Raw genomic sequence first — 15,268 nt, forward strand, 5'->3', positions numbered from 1 at the left:
TGGAGCGATGGGCCGAGCTGCTTTTGGTGTTTTCTTTTGCGTGTGTGTGTGGCTTCTGCCAGCCGTTTTCTAACAATGCAATACTTTGAACGGTGACTTACAAACAACGGTCCCCAAATACAGTCTCTTCATGAGCCATAGGGAAAGGGCGTCCTTAAGGCTGGCGGGTCGGGGGGGGGGGGGTGGGTCCTGGCAAGAGGCGCAACCTGCCGATCGCGCCTGCGCGGCGGACTCGGCGTCACCAAGAGCCCGGCGGCCCGAGACTCCTGAAACCGAGCCAGGAGCAGTAGAGACGAGGACCTCCCGCTGCCTAGAGCAGCCGGGCCGCGCGTCCCCTCTGCCCGCCTCGCGTCTCTATGGCGGCGCCTGAGGCCCACCTGGGCGCCGACGAGATGAGCGCGGGCGCCGACGGCGGCGGCGGCGCTGTGGCCGCGGAGCGGGCTCGGCCGGGCGGCTCGCCCGAGGATGGCTTCGTGCCGTCGGCGCTGGGCACCCGAGAGCAGTGAGTGTCGCGTGGAGGAGCGGAGGATGAGCGGCTCTGCCCGGCTGGGGCCCGCAAGGGGCCCAGCGGGGCCGAGACCGTGGGACGGGAAAGCCTGGGGGGCGTGGCGGGCTGAAGGCCGCCTTTGGGGGTGCGGAAGGGAGCCCCTGCAGGTACCTGAGACAGTGGACTTTTCTTTCCTTTATTTATTTATTTATTTATTTATTTTTGGTTTTTCGGGGTAGGGTCTCGCTCTGGCCCAGGCTGACCTGGAATTCACTATGTAGTCTCAGGGTGGCCTCGAACTCACGGCGGTCCTCCTACCTCTGCCTCCTGAGTGCTGGGATCAAAGGCGTGCACCACCACACCTGACTTGACTTGTTTTTTCAGAGGGTTGGCGCCTAACTAACAGGCCGTGAAGCTCTTGGGACATGCTGGTAGAGGTCTCGCACGCCCACAGGCTCGGGTGGACTCTCCATGGGGGGGGGGGACTGGAGCAGAGCCCGAGGCCCAGGGCATCTGCGGGTCTGGAGCTTTGCAGGCTAAGGGCTGTGCGGGTTGGACGGGGTGGGAGTGGACAACGATCCGAGGCGTGAGGCAGAAGATAGTAGGGAGTTTTGGGGAGAGAGAAAATTATCTGACTTAAAAACAGGCGCTCAGAAATTACCTAATGAGGGGTAGAGGGATACCTTAGTGGGTAAGGCGCTTGACTGCAAAGCCAAAGGGCCCAGGTGCGATTTCCCCAGAACCCACGCAAGCCAGATGCACAAGGTGGCCAATGTGTCTGGAGTTTGTTTGCAGTGGCTGAAGGCCCAGTGATGTGCCTATTCTCTCTCTCTCTGCCTCTTAAATAAATAAATGAAAATAATGAACTAGTAGATAGATAAATGGAAGAGGAACAGTAATTAGGATGAGAGGAAACTTTGGAGGACAGGGCTTTTGAGAGTTGAACCAGGATGAGAAGGCAAAATTTGGTTTAAGAGAAAATTTAATATGAAAGCTATAATAGGAGCAGAGGCACAAACAATACATGAAATATCTGTAGCACTTAGATTTTAACTTAAAATTTTTTTGTTTATTTATTTGAATGAGAGAGACAGAGAGTGAAAGAGGCAGAGAGAGAGAGAGAGAGAGAGAGAGAGAGAGAGAGAGGGAGGGAGGGAGGAAGGGAGGGAGGGAGGGAGGAAAGAAGGAAGGATGGGCGCACCAGGGCCTCCAGCCACTGCAAATGAACTTCAGACAGGTCCTGGGGAATCAAGCCATGAACCGGGGTCCTTAGGCTTCACAGGCAAGTGCTTAACCGCTAAGCCATCTCTTCAGGCTTTTTTTTTTTTTTTTTTTTAACAAAAGGAAATTTATTTCAAAAGCTTAGGAAACATTTACATTTAAACAAGGTGGTAAACAGGTATCTCACAAAAGAAAAAAAAATGGCATGAAGAATTACATCAAAGTTAAGTTTAACTTTTAAGCCAGCTTTATCTTTGCTGGGTTTCATTGTGAGCACTGTTGTACTATAGTGGCAGAAAATTCTTATCTGCACATTGAAGACCAAATAATGCAGTAACATGTTGTACAATCAAGGTTTGGACTTGGATCTGAGACTGAGAGGTCCCTGGACAGTTGCCTTTTTGAATATTTTTACTTATTATGAGAGAGAGTGTGAGGGAGAGAGAGAATGGGCATGCCAGGGCCTGTAGTCACTGCAAACAAACTCCAGATGTATGTGTCACCATTTTCATCTGGCTTATGTGGGTTCTGGGGAATCGAACCTAGGTCCTTAGGCTTTGCAGGCAAGTGCCTTAACGGTAAGCCATCTCTCCAGCCCTTAAAAATTTTTTTTTTTAAAAAAATTTATTATGAGAGAGAGAGGAAGGGAGGGAAAGAGAGAATGGCTGTGCCAGGACGTCTGTTCACTGCAAACAAACTCCAGATGCATGTGCCATCATGAGCATCTGGCTTACTTTATGTATTAGATAGTTTTTTTTAGATAGTTTTTTTTTTTTTTTAGCCAGGCATGGTGGTGCACGCCTTTAATCCCAGCAATTGGGAGGCAGAGATAGGAGGATTGCCATGAGTTTGAGGCCACCCTGAGAGTACATAGTGAATTCTAGGTCAGCCTGAGCTAGAGTAAGACACTACCTCGAAAAACAGACAAACAAAAAAGTTTTTTTAATATACTTATTTGAGAGAGAGAGAGAAAGAGAAAGAGAGAGAAAGACTGGGTGCACCAAGCCCTCCAGCCACTGCAAAGGAACTCCAGACACATGTGCCACCTTGTGCATCTGGCTTATGTGGGTCTTGGGGAGTTGAACCTTGATCTTTTGGCTTTGCAGGCAAGTGCCTTAACTGCTAAACCAGCTCTACAGCCACTTTTTTTTTTTTGAGGTAGGCTCTCAGTCCTGGAATTCACTCGGTAGTCTCAGGGTGGCCTTGAACTCACAGTGATCCTCCTAACTCTGCCCCCCGAGTGCTGGGATTAAAGGTGTGTGCCACCACATCCAGCTCACTTTGTTACTTTTTAAGCTAAAATATATGCTGGATATGCATCCGGTCCTCAACATGCATTATTTATTGTGCTTGCCCATACTTTTCATTGTTCTAATGTAAGGACAGTAAAAATACTGAGGGATATGCACTTTTGGTAACACTAATGTTTTAAATCTCTTATAAAGTAGTTCAGTAGTATATTAGAACCATCCATTTAATTCATAGTACATTTTAATTCTAGACTGTTATGTTTCATTGTTTACATAGTTGGGATGCAGTCTATGAGAGAGAACTGCAAACATTCCAAGAATATGGCGATACAGGAGAAATCTGGTGAGTTAGAGAAAAAACTAAGTTATGATCCAAATGATTATAAGTGTATGTGTATATGTGTGTGCATGTGTGCGTGCATATGTGTGCTTATACCAAAGACAGTATGAGATGCTTGGGAGTCCTTAAGTCCTGGATTCAGTAGGTAGATTTAAAATCTCTCTTTCTTTTTGTTTATTTTTGGGGATTTCGGGGGAAAGAGAGTGAATGTAGTATGGTTGTGCTAGGGTCTCCCACCATTGCAAATGAGCTCCAGACACATTTGCCTCTTTGTGCAACTGGCTTTTCTTGGGTACTGGAGAATCAAATGTAGGCCATCAGCTGAGCCATCTTCTAGCCCTTCTCTTTTCTTTTTTAATGGCCCAACTTTAAATTGATTAGAGTATTAGGGAAGGACTTTTATTCTTTTTATTTTTATTTATTTAACAGAGAGAGAGAGAGAGAGAGAGAGAGAAATACGTGTGCGCGTGCACTCATACATAACAGGAACTCCAGCCACTGCACATGAACTCCAGACACGTTCCATCTTGTGCATCTAGCTTTTGTGGGTCTTGGGCAATCCAGCCTGGGTTCTTTGGCTTTGCAGGCAAGTACCGTAACTGCTAAATCATCCCTCCAGCCCGGGACTTACATTATTATTATTTTTTTTGGAGGGGGTGTTCAAGGTAGGGTCTTGCTCTAGCCCAGGCTGACCTAGAATTCACTATGTAGTGTCAGGATGGCCTTGAACTCACAGCAATCCTCCTGCCTCTGCCTCTTGAGTGCTAGGATTAAAGGTGTTCACTACCATGCTTGGCAGGACTTTCATTCTTCAGTTACCATTCTTGTTTTCTTTTTATTTTGAGGTTAGGTTTCACTCTAGCTCAGCTGACCTGTATCCTCAAACTCATAGCAGTGTTTCTACCTCTGCCTCCAAAGAGCTGGGATTAAAAGCATGTACTGTGCCATCTTTCTCCCTCCCTCCCTCCTTTCCTACCTTCCTTCCTCTTAATATTTATTTGCAAGCACAGAGGGAAAAAGAGGAAGAGAGAGAGAGAGAGAGAATGGATACACCAGGGCCTCTTGCCACTGCAAACTGTAGAAGCACGTGCCACCTTGTGCATCTGACTTCACTTGGGTACTGGGGAATGGAACCTGGGCCACCAGACTTTGCTAGCAAGCATCTTAACCACTGAATCATCTCTCCAGCCCCATCATTTTTCAGTAAGCAATAAAATTCCCAACTATTAGCATGTGTTGATGTCCAAGACAACTGTTGTTGAGACATTTTTTAAGGACTAGTGCTGGTGTGTGTGTGTGTGTGTGTGTGTGTGTGTGTGTGTGTGCATGGACCTAGCGTATTCAATTTTAGAGGTATTTTCTCCTAAATAACAATAGAAAAAAAGCCTAATTAATCACAAGTTTTACTTCACATTCTCAAAAAAGACTTAAATGAGCATCTGGTATAAGCTGTTTAAGTGGAATATAGTAGTGATTTTTGTTTTATGTCTGTTATTTGTAACTAATTCTGTTGCCAGCAGGTTTGGAGAAGAGAGTATGAACCGGCTAATACGGTGGATGCAGAAACATAAAATTCCATTGGATTCTTCAGTGCTTGATATTGGAACTGGAAATGGTGTTTTCCTGGTTGAACTTGTTGGTACTTTTAGTATTCATGTGTTTCTTTTTATTTTTATTATTTTTTTAATTTTATGGAGGAGAACATTGCCATGCCAGGGCCTCCAGCCATTGCAGTTGAGCTCTAGGTGTGTGCGCCACCTTCTGAGCATGTGCAGCCTTGTGCACTTGTATCACCTTGTGTGTCTGGCTTACATGGGACCTGGAGAGTTGAACATGGATGGGTCCTTGGGCTTTGCAGGCAAGTGCATTAACTGCTAAGCCATCTCCAGCCCTGAGCCAATTTTGTTGTTGTTGTTAATGGAGGAAGGGATTTTTATTGAAGCTTAACAGATCTAGGGGAAGTTCCATCATGGCAGAAGAAGCTGGCCCTTTTTCACAGGTCAAGCAGAGAGAGAAGCCCTAAGCCAAATCTTAAAAATGAAAGTTTAAAAAAGGCTTGCAGTTGGGGTAATTGACCATCTAAATATGAATCAACAAAGCAGTCATACCAGTGACTTTGATATTCATGTGGCATGAAAGAGAAACTGCATAGATTATGAGAAAGCACTAAGTGAACGGGCCAAGCATAATCCTGAAAGCCATAATACCAAATGATCAAAATCTGTAAAATTTAAATCCAAAAATCACAATTCTGAACGAGTAAAATCTGGAGAGTAAAAATGTTGCAATATTGGAACCCCAAATTCTGCAAACCTTAATTCCTATTGAAAAAAAAAAAAAAAGGCTGTACAAAGGCTGGAAAGCTGATTTCTGAGGAAGGAACTACATCTTTTTTAAAAAATATTTTATTTATTTGAGAGCGAGAGAGAGAAAAAAATGGCAGAGAGAGAATGTCTCCTAGCTGAGATTAAAGGTGTCTGCCACCACACCAGGCAAAAAGTAAAATAAGTTGTGTGTGCTTGTGTGTGTGTGTGTGTGTGTCTGTCTGTATGTATGTATGTGTGTCTTGTCACTGCAGGCAAATACTAGATCTTGTGCTACTTTGCATATAGCTTATATGGGGGGCTTGGGAACTGAACCTGGGCTGGCAAGCTTTGCAAGCAAGTACCTTTAACTATTGAGCCATCTTCCTAGTATCTGAAAGATAAAAATTTTGTAGCTAGGGCTGGAGATGGCTTAGTAATTAAAATGCTTAGCTGCAAAGCCTAAGGACTCACGTTTGACTTTCCAGATCCCACGTAAGCCATATGCACAAGGGTGAGGCAAGCGCAAGGTTGCACATGCCCACTGTGTGGTACAGGCATCTTGAGTTTGATATTAGTGGCTGAGGCCCTGGCATGCTAGTTTTTTTTTTTCTGTCTTAAAAAAAAATTGAAGCCAATTATTAGGACTGTGAAAACAGTGCCACTTAATTGTGATGACGAAGCAATAACCAGACTTTCAAGTGGATGATTTGTATTTTTTTTTTTCGAGGTGGAGTTTCACAGTAGTCCAGACTGACCTGGAATTTGTTATGTAGTGTCAGGGTGCCCTTAAACTCATGGTGATCCTCCTACCTCTTCTTCCAGAGTGCTGGATTAAAGGTGTACTCCACCATGCCTGGCCTTTTTTTTTTTTTTCTTTTGAGATAGCATCTCCCTCTGGTCCAGGCTGATCTGAAATTCACTATGTAGTCTCAGGGTGATCTTGAACTCATAGTGATCCACCTACCTCTGACTCCCAGGTGCTGGGACTAAAGGCGTGCACCACCACACTTGGTGTGGTTTGTACTTTTAAAATTCGCAGATCAAAACACATTTTGGATGAAAGTGCCATGTTTTAAAGATCACAGAAGTAAAAATACTGGTTATAAATAAGAAAGCCTGGCATGTTGGCACATGCCTTTAATCCCAGCACTTGGAGGGCATAAATAGGAGGATTGCTGTGAATTCGAGGCCAGCCTGAGACTCTACAGTGAATTCCATGATAGCCTGGGCTAGAGCAAGACCATATCTAAAAAGACCTAAAAACAACAACAACAAAAACCAAAAAACCCCTCTCTGCCTAATTATTTAGGTGTGGGCTATTGTCCCTTCATAGCACTGTGCTTACTTTCCAACACACCCTTTGCCAGAGAGTAGAATTTGACAAGGTCATGGACCTTTTAAACAAAAAGCACTTGAAGCTGGTGTTGGTGACTCATACCTGTAATCCCAGCATTGGGAGGCTGAGGTAGGAGTATATCTGAGTTAACACCAGGCTAGGAACTATAGCATGAGTTTCAGGGAAGCCTTTGTTTATTTGAGACTGTACTTCAAACATTAACCCTACTTTCAAACCTGAACAAACAGAATACTTGAAGATACAGAAGTTCCTCCAGACTTATAAAACACCTTAGGACTGGAGAGGTGGCTTAGCAGTTAAGGCACTTGTCTGCAAAGCCTAATGACCCAGGTTTGAATCCCCAGTACCCATGTAAGCCAGATACACAAGGTGGCACATACATCTGGAGTTCATTTGCAGTGGCTAGAGGCCCTGGGATGTTCATTCTCTCTCTCTGCCTTTCAAATAAATAAAACATTAAAAATAAACTTAAGGGCTGGAGAGATGGCTTAGCAGTTAAGTGCTTGCCTATGAAGCCTAAGGATCCCGGTTCGAGGTTTGATTCCCCAGGACCCACGTTAGCCAGATGCACAAGGGGGCGCACGCATCAGGAGTTAGTTTGCAGTGGCTGGAGGCCCTGGTGCGTCCGTTCTCTCTCTCTCCTCTCTCTCTCTCTCTCTGCCTCTCTCTCTGTCGCACTCAAATAAATAAGAATAAACAACAACAAAAAGTTAAAAAAAAAAACTTAAGTGTTGAACTGTTAACTATACTTGTTTAGGGATATGACTTGAAAAAGATTGAGTTACACTTACTACTAAGTCCAACAGAAAAATATCTCACTTTGACTAACGGCTGGCACTTTGAAAACTTTTAACAAAATCATATATGCATTTAATTCACGCCCCTGTGGGATCTGACAATGTTACAGCAACTGCTTTGAAGATTTAGTAGAATGCAGAAGAAAATAGGCTTCTATTGAATTTCTAGACCCCACAGTAACAGATTTGGAATTAGGTGCAATGAGTTCAAGGCCTGCCTGGGACTACAGAGTGAGTTCCCTGTCAGTTTGGGATAAAGTGAGATGCTACCTCAAAGGGGGGAAAAATGAAAGCAAAAAAACACAGTTGCTGTGTGGACAGCACCTGGTCTGTGTGCCATTGAGTTTATGTTAGGAGTCAGTCACTTAGGGCTAAGAAAGCTAAGTGTTAGTGGGGTCCGTAGGAGTTACTAATTTTTTTTTAAGTTTTAAAAAATGATTATTTTTAAAATTTTTATTTGCAAACACAGAGATAGAAAAGAGACAGAGCAAATGAGCATAACAGGGCCTCCAGCCATTGCAAAAGAACTCCACATGCATGTGCCCCTTGTGCATCTGGCTTATGTGGGTCCTGGGGAATCGAACCTGGGTCCTTCGGCTTTACAGGCAAATGCCTTAACAGCGAAGCCATTTCTCCAGCCCAAGTTAGTAAATATTGAATGACACAATCAACTTGTAAATAGGGAAGATTGCCAAGGGAATTTTAGGCCATACTCCACTTTGCAACTGTTTTTGCTTTTTACATTTTCTTTGAAATTATTTATCGTGTATTGGCTAAACACAGTGAGCGTAGTTAGGGAGTGAGTGTGGAACAGAAGTTGCCACCATACTTTGGCCACAGACGCCATATATTTTAGAAGGCTTTGTAGCCAGCAGACAGCAAAATGTTCAAGTCTAGTGAGCTATAATTCCTTACAATAGTAATACCTGCCCCACCTGTCTCACAGCCTTTGGGAATATCTAGTGGAATGTATGGGGAATTTAAGCCATGAAATTCACTACACAAAAGTGGAGAATTGTGTAATTTATAATTACACTGAAGAAAAAGATTTAAATCAACCTAACTACATATGCATTTAATTTATTTATGTGACTTAATTGGTTAATTAAAACTTAGGTTTATGTGAGAATTTGAGCACATCATCAAAAGTTAACTATATTTTTCTGCTGGAGGGCTTATACATTATCTTTGAGAAAATGAAGTTCCTTTTGAAAAAGAAATCAGATATTATAAAAACAAATACGTTATCATATAAATTTAAACTTTTGGTTTCTGTTTAGGCTAAAATTAAATTTAAACACTATAGATAATTGGAGATTATATGTCATTTGATCTACAACAGAATTAAAACAACCCTGTACTAAAGGAATATTGTAACTTATAGGGAAAACATATTAAAGAATTTAAACTATGGGGGCTGAAGAGATGACTCAGAAGTTAAAGTCACTTGTTTGCAAAGCCTGATGGTCTGCGTTCCATTACCCAGTACCCACCTAAAGCCAGATGCACAAAGTGGTGCTGGTATCTGGAGTTTGATTGCAGTGGCAAGAGGCCTAAGCCAAATCATTCTCTCTCTGCTTGCAAATAACTAATAAAATATTGTTTAAAGTTTTAAAGTATAAAATTATTTATCTTTCTCTAGGCAAAATTTGGTTTCTCTAATATAACTGGAATCGATTACTCTCCTTCTGCAATTCAGCTCTCTGGAAGTATTTTAAAGAAAGAAGGGTTATCTAACATTAAGTTGAAGGTAACTGTTACATTATTATAATTTTTATTTATTTTTTGAGATAGGGTCACATTCTAGGGCAGGCTAACCTGGAATTCACTACGTAGTCTCAGGGTGACCTTGAACTCACGGCAGTCCTCCTTCTACTTCTGCCTCCCAAGTGTGGGATTAAAGGTGTGCACATTGCTTTTTATTTTTTCTTTTAATTATTTGTTTTTTTCCCAAACCCAATGCTTTTAGTCCTCCATTTAGGTATCTGTGAAATGTTTGCTGAATGCATGAGTGTTTTATGTAGGTTTTAGAATGAGGACACTCCTCCAGAGTTAGCTTTTCGGAGTTGTGGTCTTTTAATTTGAGTCAGGGAAAGTGAATACTATACTTTGGGTATGAGGTAGAATATCCTGTCCTCAAACATAAACACATGCTAGATGTGGTGGCGTGAGGTGAATCAAGGCAGGTGGCGGAGGAGGTTAAGACTGCTTGGCTGCATCATGAGACCCTGTCTCAAGAATCAAAGTAAACAGGATTTGGGATTGCTTGGTGACACAAGCTTGAGTACCCGGGCATGGATCCCCATAACCCATATAAATCATGACATTGTAGCACCAGTGACTGTAACACCAGTGTGCCTGTGGTGAGAAAGAAAGTAGAGACAGTCAGTGTAGTGCCACACGCCTTTATCAACAACACAGATCATGACACGGTAGCACTCGTGTCTGTAATCCCAGTGTGCCTGTGGTGAGAAAGAAGAGACACAGGAGTGGTGCACGGTTTTAATCCCAGCACAGAAGTAGGAGGCAGGCAGAAGTAGGAGGATTGCTGTGAGTTCAAGGCCAGCCTGGGACTATAGAGTGAGTTCTAGATCAGTCTGGACTAGAAGTGAGTTCTAGATCAGTCTGGACTAGAATGAGACTCTACCTGGAAGGAAAAAAAAAAGTAGAGACAGGAGAATCTTCTGCATGCTGGTGGGCCAGCTGTCGTGATGAATGGAGCAATGGATGAGAGACCATACCTCAACAATGTGGATAGCAACTGCAAACCCCTGAAGGTTGTCCTCTGACTTCCACACACGTGTTCGCCCACGAACACACACATGCATACATAAACACACATCATAAAGGAACAAAAGAACAACAAAACCCCAAACAAGTACAGTAATACCAATTTTCAGTCAATTGTTTTAGATAAAGCAACTTTATTAAAATTGCATGAAGCTAAATGCTTGTTTTTAAAAGTATTCCAAGCCAGCCGTGGTGGCATATGCCTTTAATCATAGCACTGGGGTGGCAGAGGTAGGAGGATCACCATGTTTGAGGCCACCCTGAGACTACATAGTGAATTCTAGGTCCATGTGTGCCAGAGTAGACCCTACCTTGAAAGACCATTTAAAACAAGAAAGAAAGAAAGAAAGAAAAGTCAGAATTAAATTTATTGGCAAATTTTTGTGAATATAAAATTGAGGTATACATTCACTGTTTCTAATGTTTAAATTGTATCAGTGTCTTGAAAATAGAATGATGGTGTACAGCTAACCATGTGAAGTACAGGATTATTTACCATGTTAAATAATTACAGTTGGGCCGGGCATGGTGACACATGCCTTTAAATCTAGCACTTGGGAGGCAGAGGTGAGAGGATCGCTGTGAGTTCTAGGCCACACTGAGACATTTAGTAAAATTTCAGGTCAGCCTGGGCTAGAGTGAGACCTTACCTTGAAAAACCAAAAAGAAAAAACGAAATTACAGATGGAAGTAGTCATGTAATTTCTTAAGTGTCAAGCCATCCATTACGTCCATTAGTAGTTTTGTTAGGCTGCTGAATCATAGCAGAACTTCAGATAACCCTTTGTTTACCTTCGGTCACACAATCAGAAATAGAAGCCAAAAGTCTTGTTTCTGCTGACCTGCATTCCAAATAAATTTTGTTAATTTGATAAGTATGTCAGATATTTTCCTTTTCAAAAGAATCATCTTTTTCATAAACCAAACTTTTGTGCTTTATAATGTGCTGGTATTATTAGGCAGTGTGCCTGGCTTTGATTTGTTTCCAAATTTGTAGAGATTTGGAATGCCCAGGAAATACTGTCAGGTTCTCCTAATCTTGGCTTTAATGATCTTGGAATGAAGTGCATGAAAGTTAGCCATAAGGTTGAAAATATGCTTATTGTATGTAAAATACCATCATAATCAATGGCCCCTTTTATCCAAGTTGTCACTTAAATTCCATAAAAATTGTGTTAATTGTTTTCACATGAACATTTGTTTTGAATATAGGTTGAAGACTTTTTGAATCCTTCCCCAGAGCTGTCTGGATTTCATATCTGTATTGACAAAGGAACTTTTGATGCCATAAGTCTTAATCCTGACAATGCAGTTGAGAAGAGGAGGCAGTATGTGACATCTCTCTCTGAGGTGTTGAAAATAAAAGGCTTTTTTCTAATAACTTCATGTAATTGGACGAAGGAAGAGTTGCTAACTGAGTTCAGTGAAGGTAAATGGCTTAAATGTGTGCTTAGCTTGAGTTAAATACTGGAGTAGCACCCTCCCCCATGTGTTACAGGATTTTTATGTTTCTGTTTGTGCCTGCTTTTCTTCTGTATTAATGACCTTGGTAATAACTTTTAACTGTATACAAAGCATGTAGAAGTAACATTGGTTGCGATCCAGAGGCCTTTTTAAAAAATTTCCCAGAAATCCTGGCAGTTAGGTACTAAAATTTATGAGCCTGTAAAATCAAGGTTTTTCTCTCTTCTCTTCTCCTCCTCTCCTCTCCTCTTCTTTTCTCCTCCCCTCCCCTCCCCCCTCCCCTCCCCTCCCCTCCCCTCTCTTCTCCTCTCTTGTCTTCCTCTCCCTTTCCCTCTCTTTCTCTTCTCTTCTCTCTCTCAAGATAGGGTCTCAGTCTATCCCAGTCTGACCTGGAATTCACTATGTAGTTTCAGGCTGGCCTCGAACTCACAGTGATCCTTCTGCCTCTGCCTCCCGAGTGCTGGGATTAAAGATATGCACCACCATACAGGCCTCAATAATTCTTTTTAATGTTGCATGCAAACCATATGGGCAATTGATGTTTGTTCCACTACAATTTTTTTATTTTTTAAATTTAAAATTTTTATTTATTTATTTGAGGGTGGCAAACAGAGAAAGGAGGCAGAGAGAGAGAGAATGATAATGAATGGGCGTGCCAGGGCCTCCAGCCACTGCAAATGAACTCCAGATGCATGTCCCACCTTATGCATCTGGCTTATTTGAGCCCTGGGGAATTGAGCCTTGAACTTGGGTCCATAGGCTTCACAGGCAAGCGCTTAACCACGAAGCTATCTTTCCAGCCCTTAAAAAAATTTTTTTTTCCACTGAAAATTTTTGAGGTTCATTTTTCATGCTGAGTAGGACCCTTTTATTCTTATTAGTTCTGTGTCTTCTAATGAGAGGGAAATCTTGTGAGGATCGAGAGTCTAGACTTATCTAGGACATGGTGAGTTTTTTTGGCAGAGTGTTTCTTGTTTTTTGTGTGCTTTAAGAAGTACTTTATCTTCTGGTTTATTCATGTTGTGCACAGGCATCTCTTAGGAACTATTTTGATAACTTTTAGATGCTTCATTACCCTTTCTTTTACTTGGCTTTTTTTGAGGTAGGGTATCACTAGCCCAGGCTGGCCTAGAATTCACTCTGTAGTCTCAGAGTAGTCTCGAACTCACAGCAATCCTCCTGCCTCTGCCTCCCAAGTGCTAGGATTAAAGGTGTGCACTACCATGTGTGGCTTCCTTGTACTCTCTCAACGTAGTATTTTATTTTATTTTTAGAGGAATGGGAAGAATTTTCAGGCTGGAGGATTAAGATATGGCATTAAATACTTTCTTAAGTTTTGAACCTAGTTACAAGCTAAGGTGAAATAGATTATTTCAAGAGAGCAGTTTCCTCCCTACTGTTATTTCTAAGAATGCTGCATATATAGTAGTTTAGGTTTTGTTTCCTTTTGAGTGTTAAGGGCTAATGAGACAAGAATTGTATGTGATTTATCGCTTTTTATTTTGTGCCATTAATTTTATTGTCTTCCATGTTAAATTTGTTTCCTTTTAGATCTGTTGAGGCCCCCATCAAGTCTTTCCCTCTTCCTGCAGCTTGACAGTTTTAATAAATGCTCAGAGTTACACTGTGTAGAGCGAGTTCCATTCCTGGTTTTTAAATACAGGTGTTCCCTCTTACCCCTGGAGCCAGCCGACAAAAACACATTTGTGTCTTTGGTAATGAGGAACAGACTTCAGCCTGGTATACTGTGCTTAAAATGTGCTTGTGTCTGAGAACCATTGAGTAAATTCTCTGTATTCACTTTTAGAACTAAGTAGAGAATTAAAAGAAACAAAATGTTATAATAGTAAGTGCTAGGGAAGTATTACAAACCATGGAAAACATTTTTGGGAGATACTGAGTGGCTTAGAAAATGGATTTGGAGTTAGACACAGAATAGCAACAGAGTACCCAGCCACGTATCACTGCCGAAGGCTTCTCTACTCTCTCCTTAGATTGTCTGCTGCATTATTATTACATATTAAAGGATAGATCTCTTTGGCTGGGGAGATGGCTTAGTGGTTGAAGACACTTGCTTTCAAGACTGCCAACCCAGGTTCCAACCTCCTCAGCAAAAAGCTGGACACAAAGTAGAACACACACCTATAGTCTCAATGCAGCAAAGGTGCACGGAATCTAGGGAATCTGGAAGTAGTGGCAAAACAATGGTCCCTGAGCCCTGGAGGGTGTGAGAGATGTCTCACTTGATGTTGAACACCCCACTGTTGCTTAGCACTTTGGACATTTTTGAGTCACCCTAATAGTTACTGCCATCTGAAAAAGAGATGCTTCAGTAACCAGAAGTGGGGCTGGAGGGATGGCTTAGAGGTTAAGGTACTTGCTTGCAAAGCCAAAGGACCCAGGTTCTATTCCCCAGGACCCATGTAGGCCAGAGAGTAGCATTAATTTATGAGCATAAACATAAGTATTTAGGTGACAGTGTGTTGGGTAGAAGATGGAGAGGAAAAGCACTCTGAGGGTGTCTGACATACACATGCACTTTGGCAGTGTGAGCCCATACACAGCATACACACACACACACACACACACACACACACACACACACACACACACACACACAAAGTTTAAAATATCTCTAACCCTATCTAAAAGACCCTTCCTCTAGCAAATGTTTCTTAGGATCATCTTTCCTGCCCCTTGACTTTGACATGGGCTGCAGTGTAGCCCAGACTGGCTTCAAATTCTCAATCTTCTTGCCCCAACCTCCCTAGTGTTTGGGAGGTAAAGGCAGGAAGAACAAGAATTGGCTACATAGTATGAGGTCAGCCTGGGCTATATGAGGCCTGTCTCAACCAAAAACCAAAAGCAAAACCAGGAACAAAGCAATTTAAGAAAACCCTGTAACTAGGGCTGGAGAGATGGATTAGTTGAGGTGCTTGCCTGCAAAGCCTAAGGACCCAGGTTCGATTCCCCAGAACCCATGTAAGCCAAGTGCACAAGGTGGCGCGTAAATGTGGAATTCATTTGCGGTGGCTAGAGGCCTTGGTGTTCCCATTCTCTCTACTTGCCTTTCTCTCAAATCACTCAGCCAATAAATTAATTTTAAAAATCCATAACTAGATAAAGCATACAGTTTGGTGGCCTTGAGTTCACTGACATTGTTAGGTAACCATCACAACCGTCTGTCCCTCAGAACTTAGTGATCATCTACAAATGTTTACTTCAAGTTGTCTAACCTTTATGTATTAAGTGCTTT

At 42.3% G+C, this 15,268-nt stretch overlaps 1 protein-coding gene across 3 annotated transcripts in view; it reads left to right on the top strand.

Annotated features, from left to right (window-relative positions):
* Positions 1–392: 392 nt before the first annotated feature.
* Eef1akmt2 (EEF1A lysine methyltransferase 2) overlaps positions 393–15,268 on the top strand; it is a 76,879-nt gene continuing 62,003 nt past the window's right edge. For 2 of the 3 annotated variants that reach the window (XM_045141989.1, XM_004659263.2), the window contains exons 1-5: positions 393–502; positions 3,236–3,301; positions 4,819–4,933; positions 9,401–9,508; positions 11,761–11,977. In XM_045141989.1, the coding sequence (XP_044997924.1) occupies positions 393–502; positions 3,236–3,301; positions 4,819–4,933; positions 9,401–9,508; positions 11,761–11,977 (616 nt within the window). Of the gene's footprint in view, positions 503–3,235; positions 3,302–4,818; positions 4,934–9,400; positions 9,509–11,760; positions 11,978–13,563; positions 14,399–15,268 lie in introns of those variants that run through there. The other variant, XM_045141988.1, reaches the window with a different exon arrangement.

The sequence above is a fragment of the Jaculus jaculus genome, chromosome 1 (assembly GCF_020740685.1).
Source record: "Jaculus jaculus isolate mJacJac1 chromosome 1, mJacJac1.mat.Y.cur, whole genome shotgun sequence".
Taxonomy (NCBI): domain Eukaryota; kingdom Metazoa; phylum Chordata; class Mammalia; order Rodentia; family Dipodidae; genus Jaculus; species Jaculus jaculus.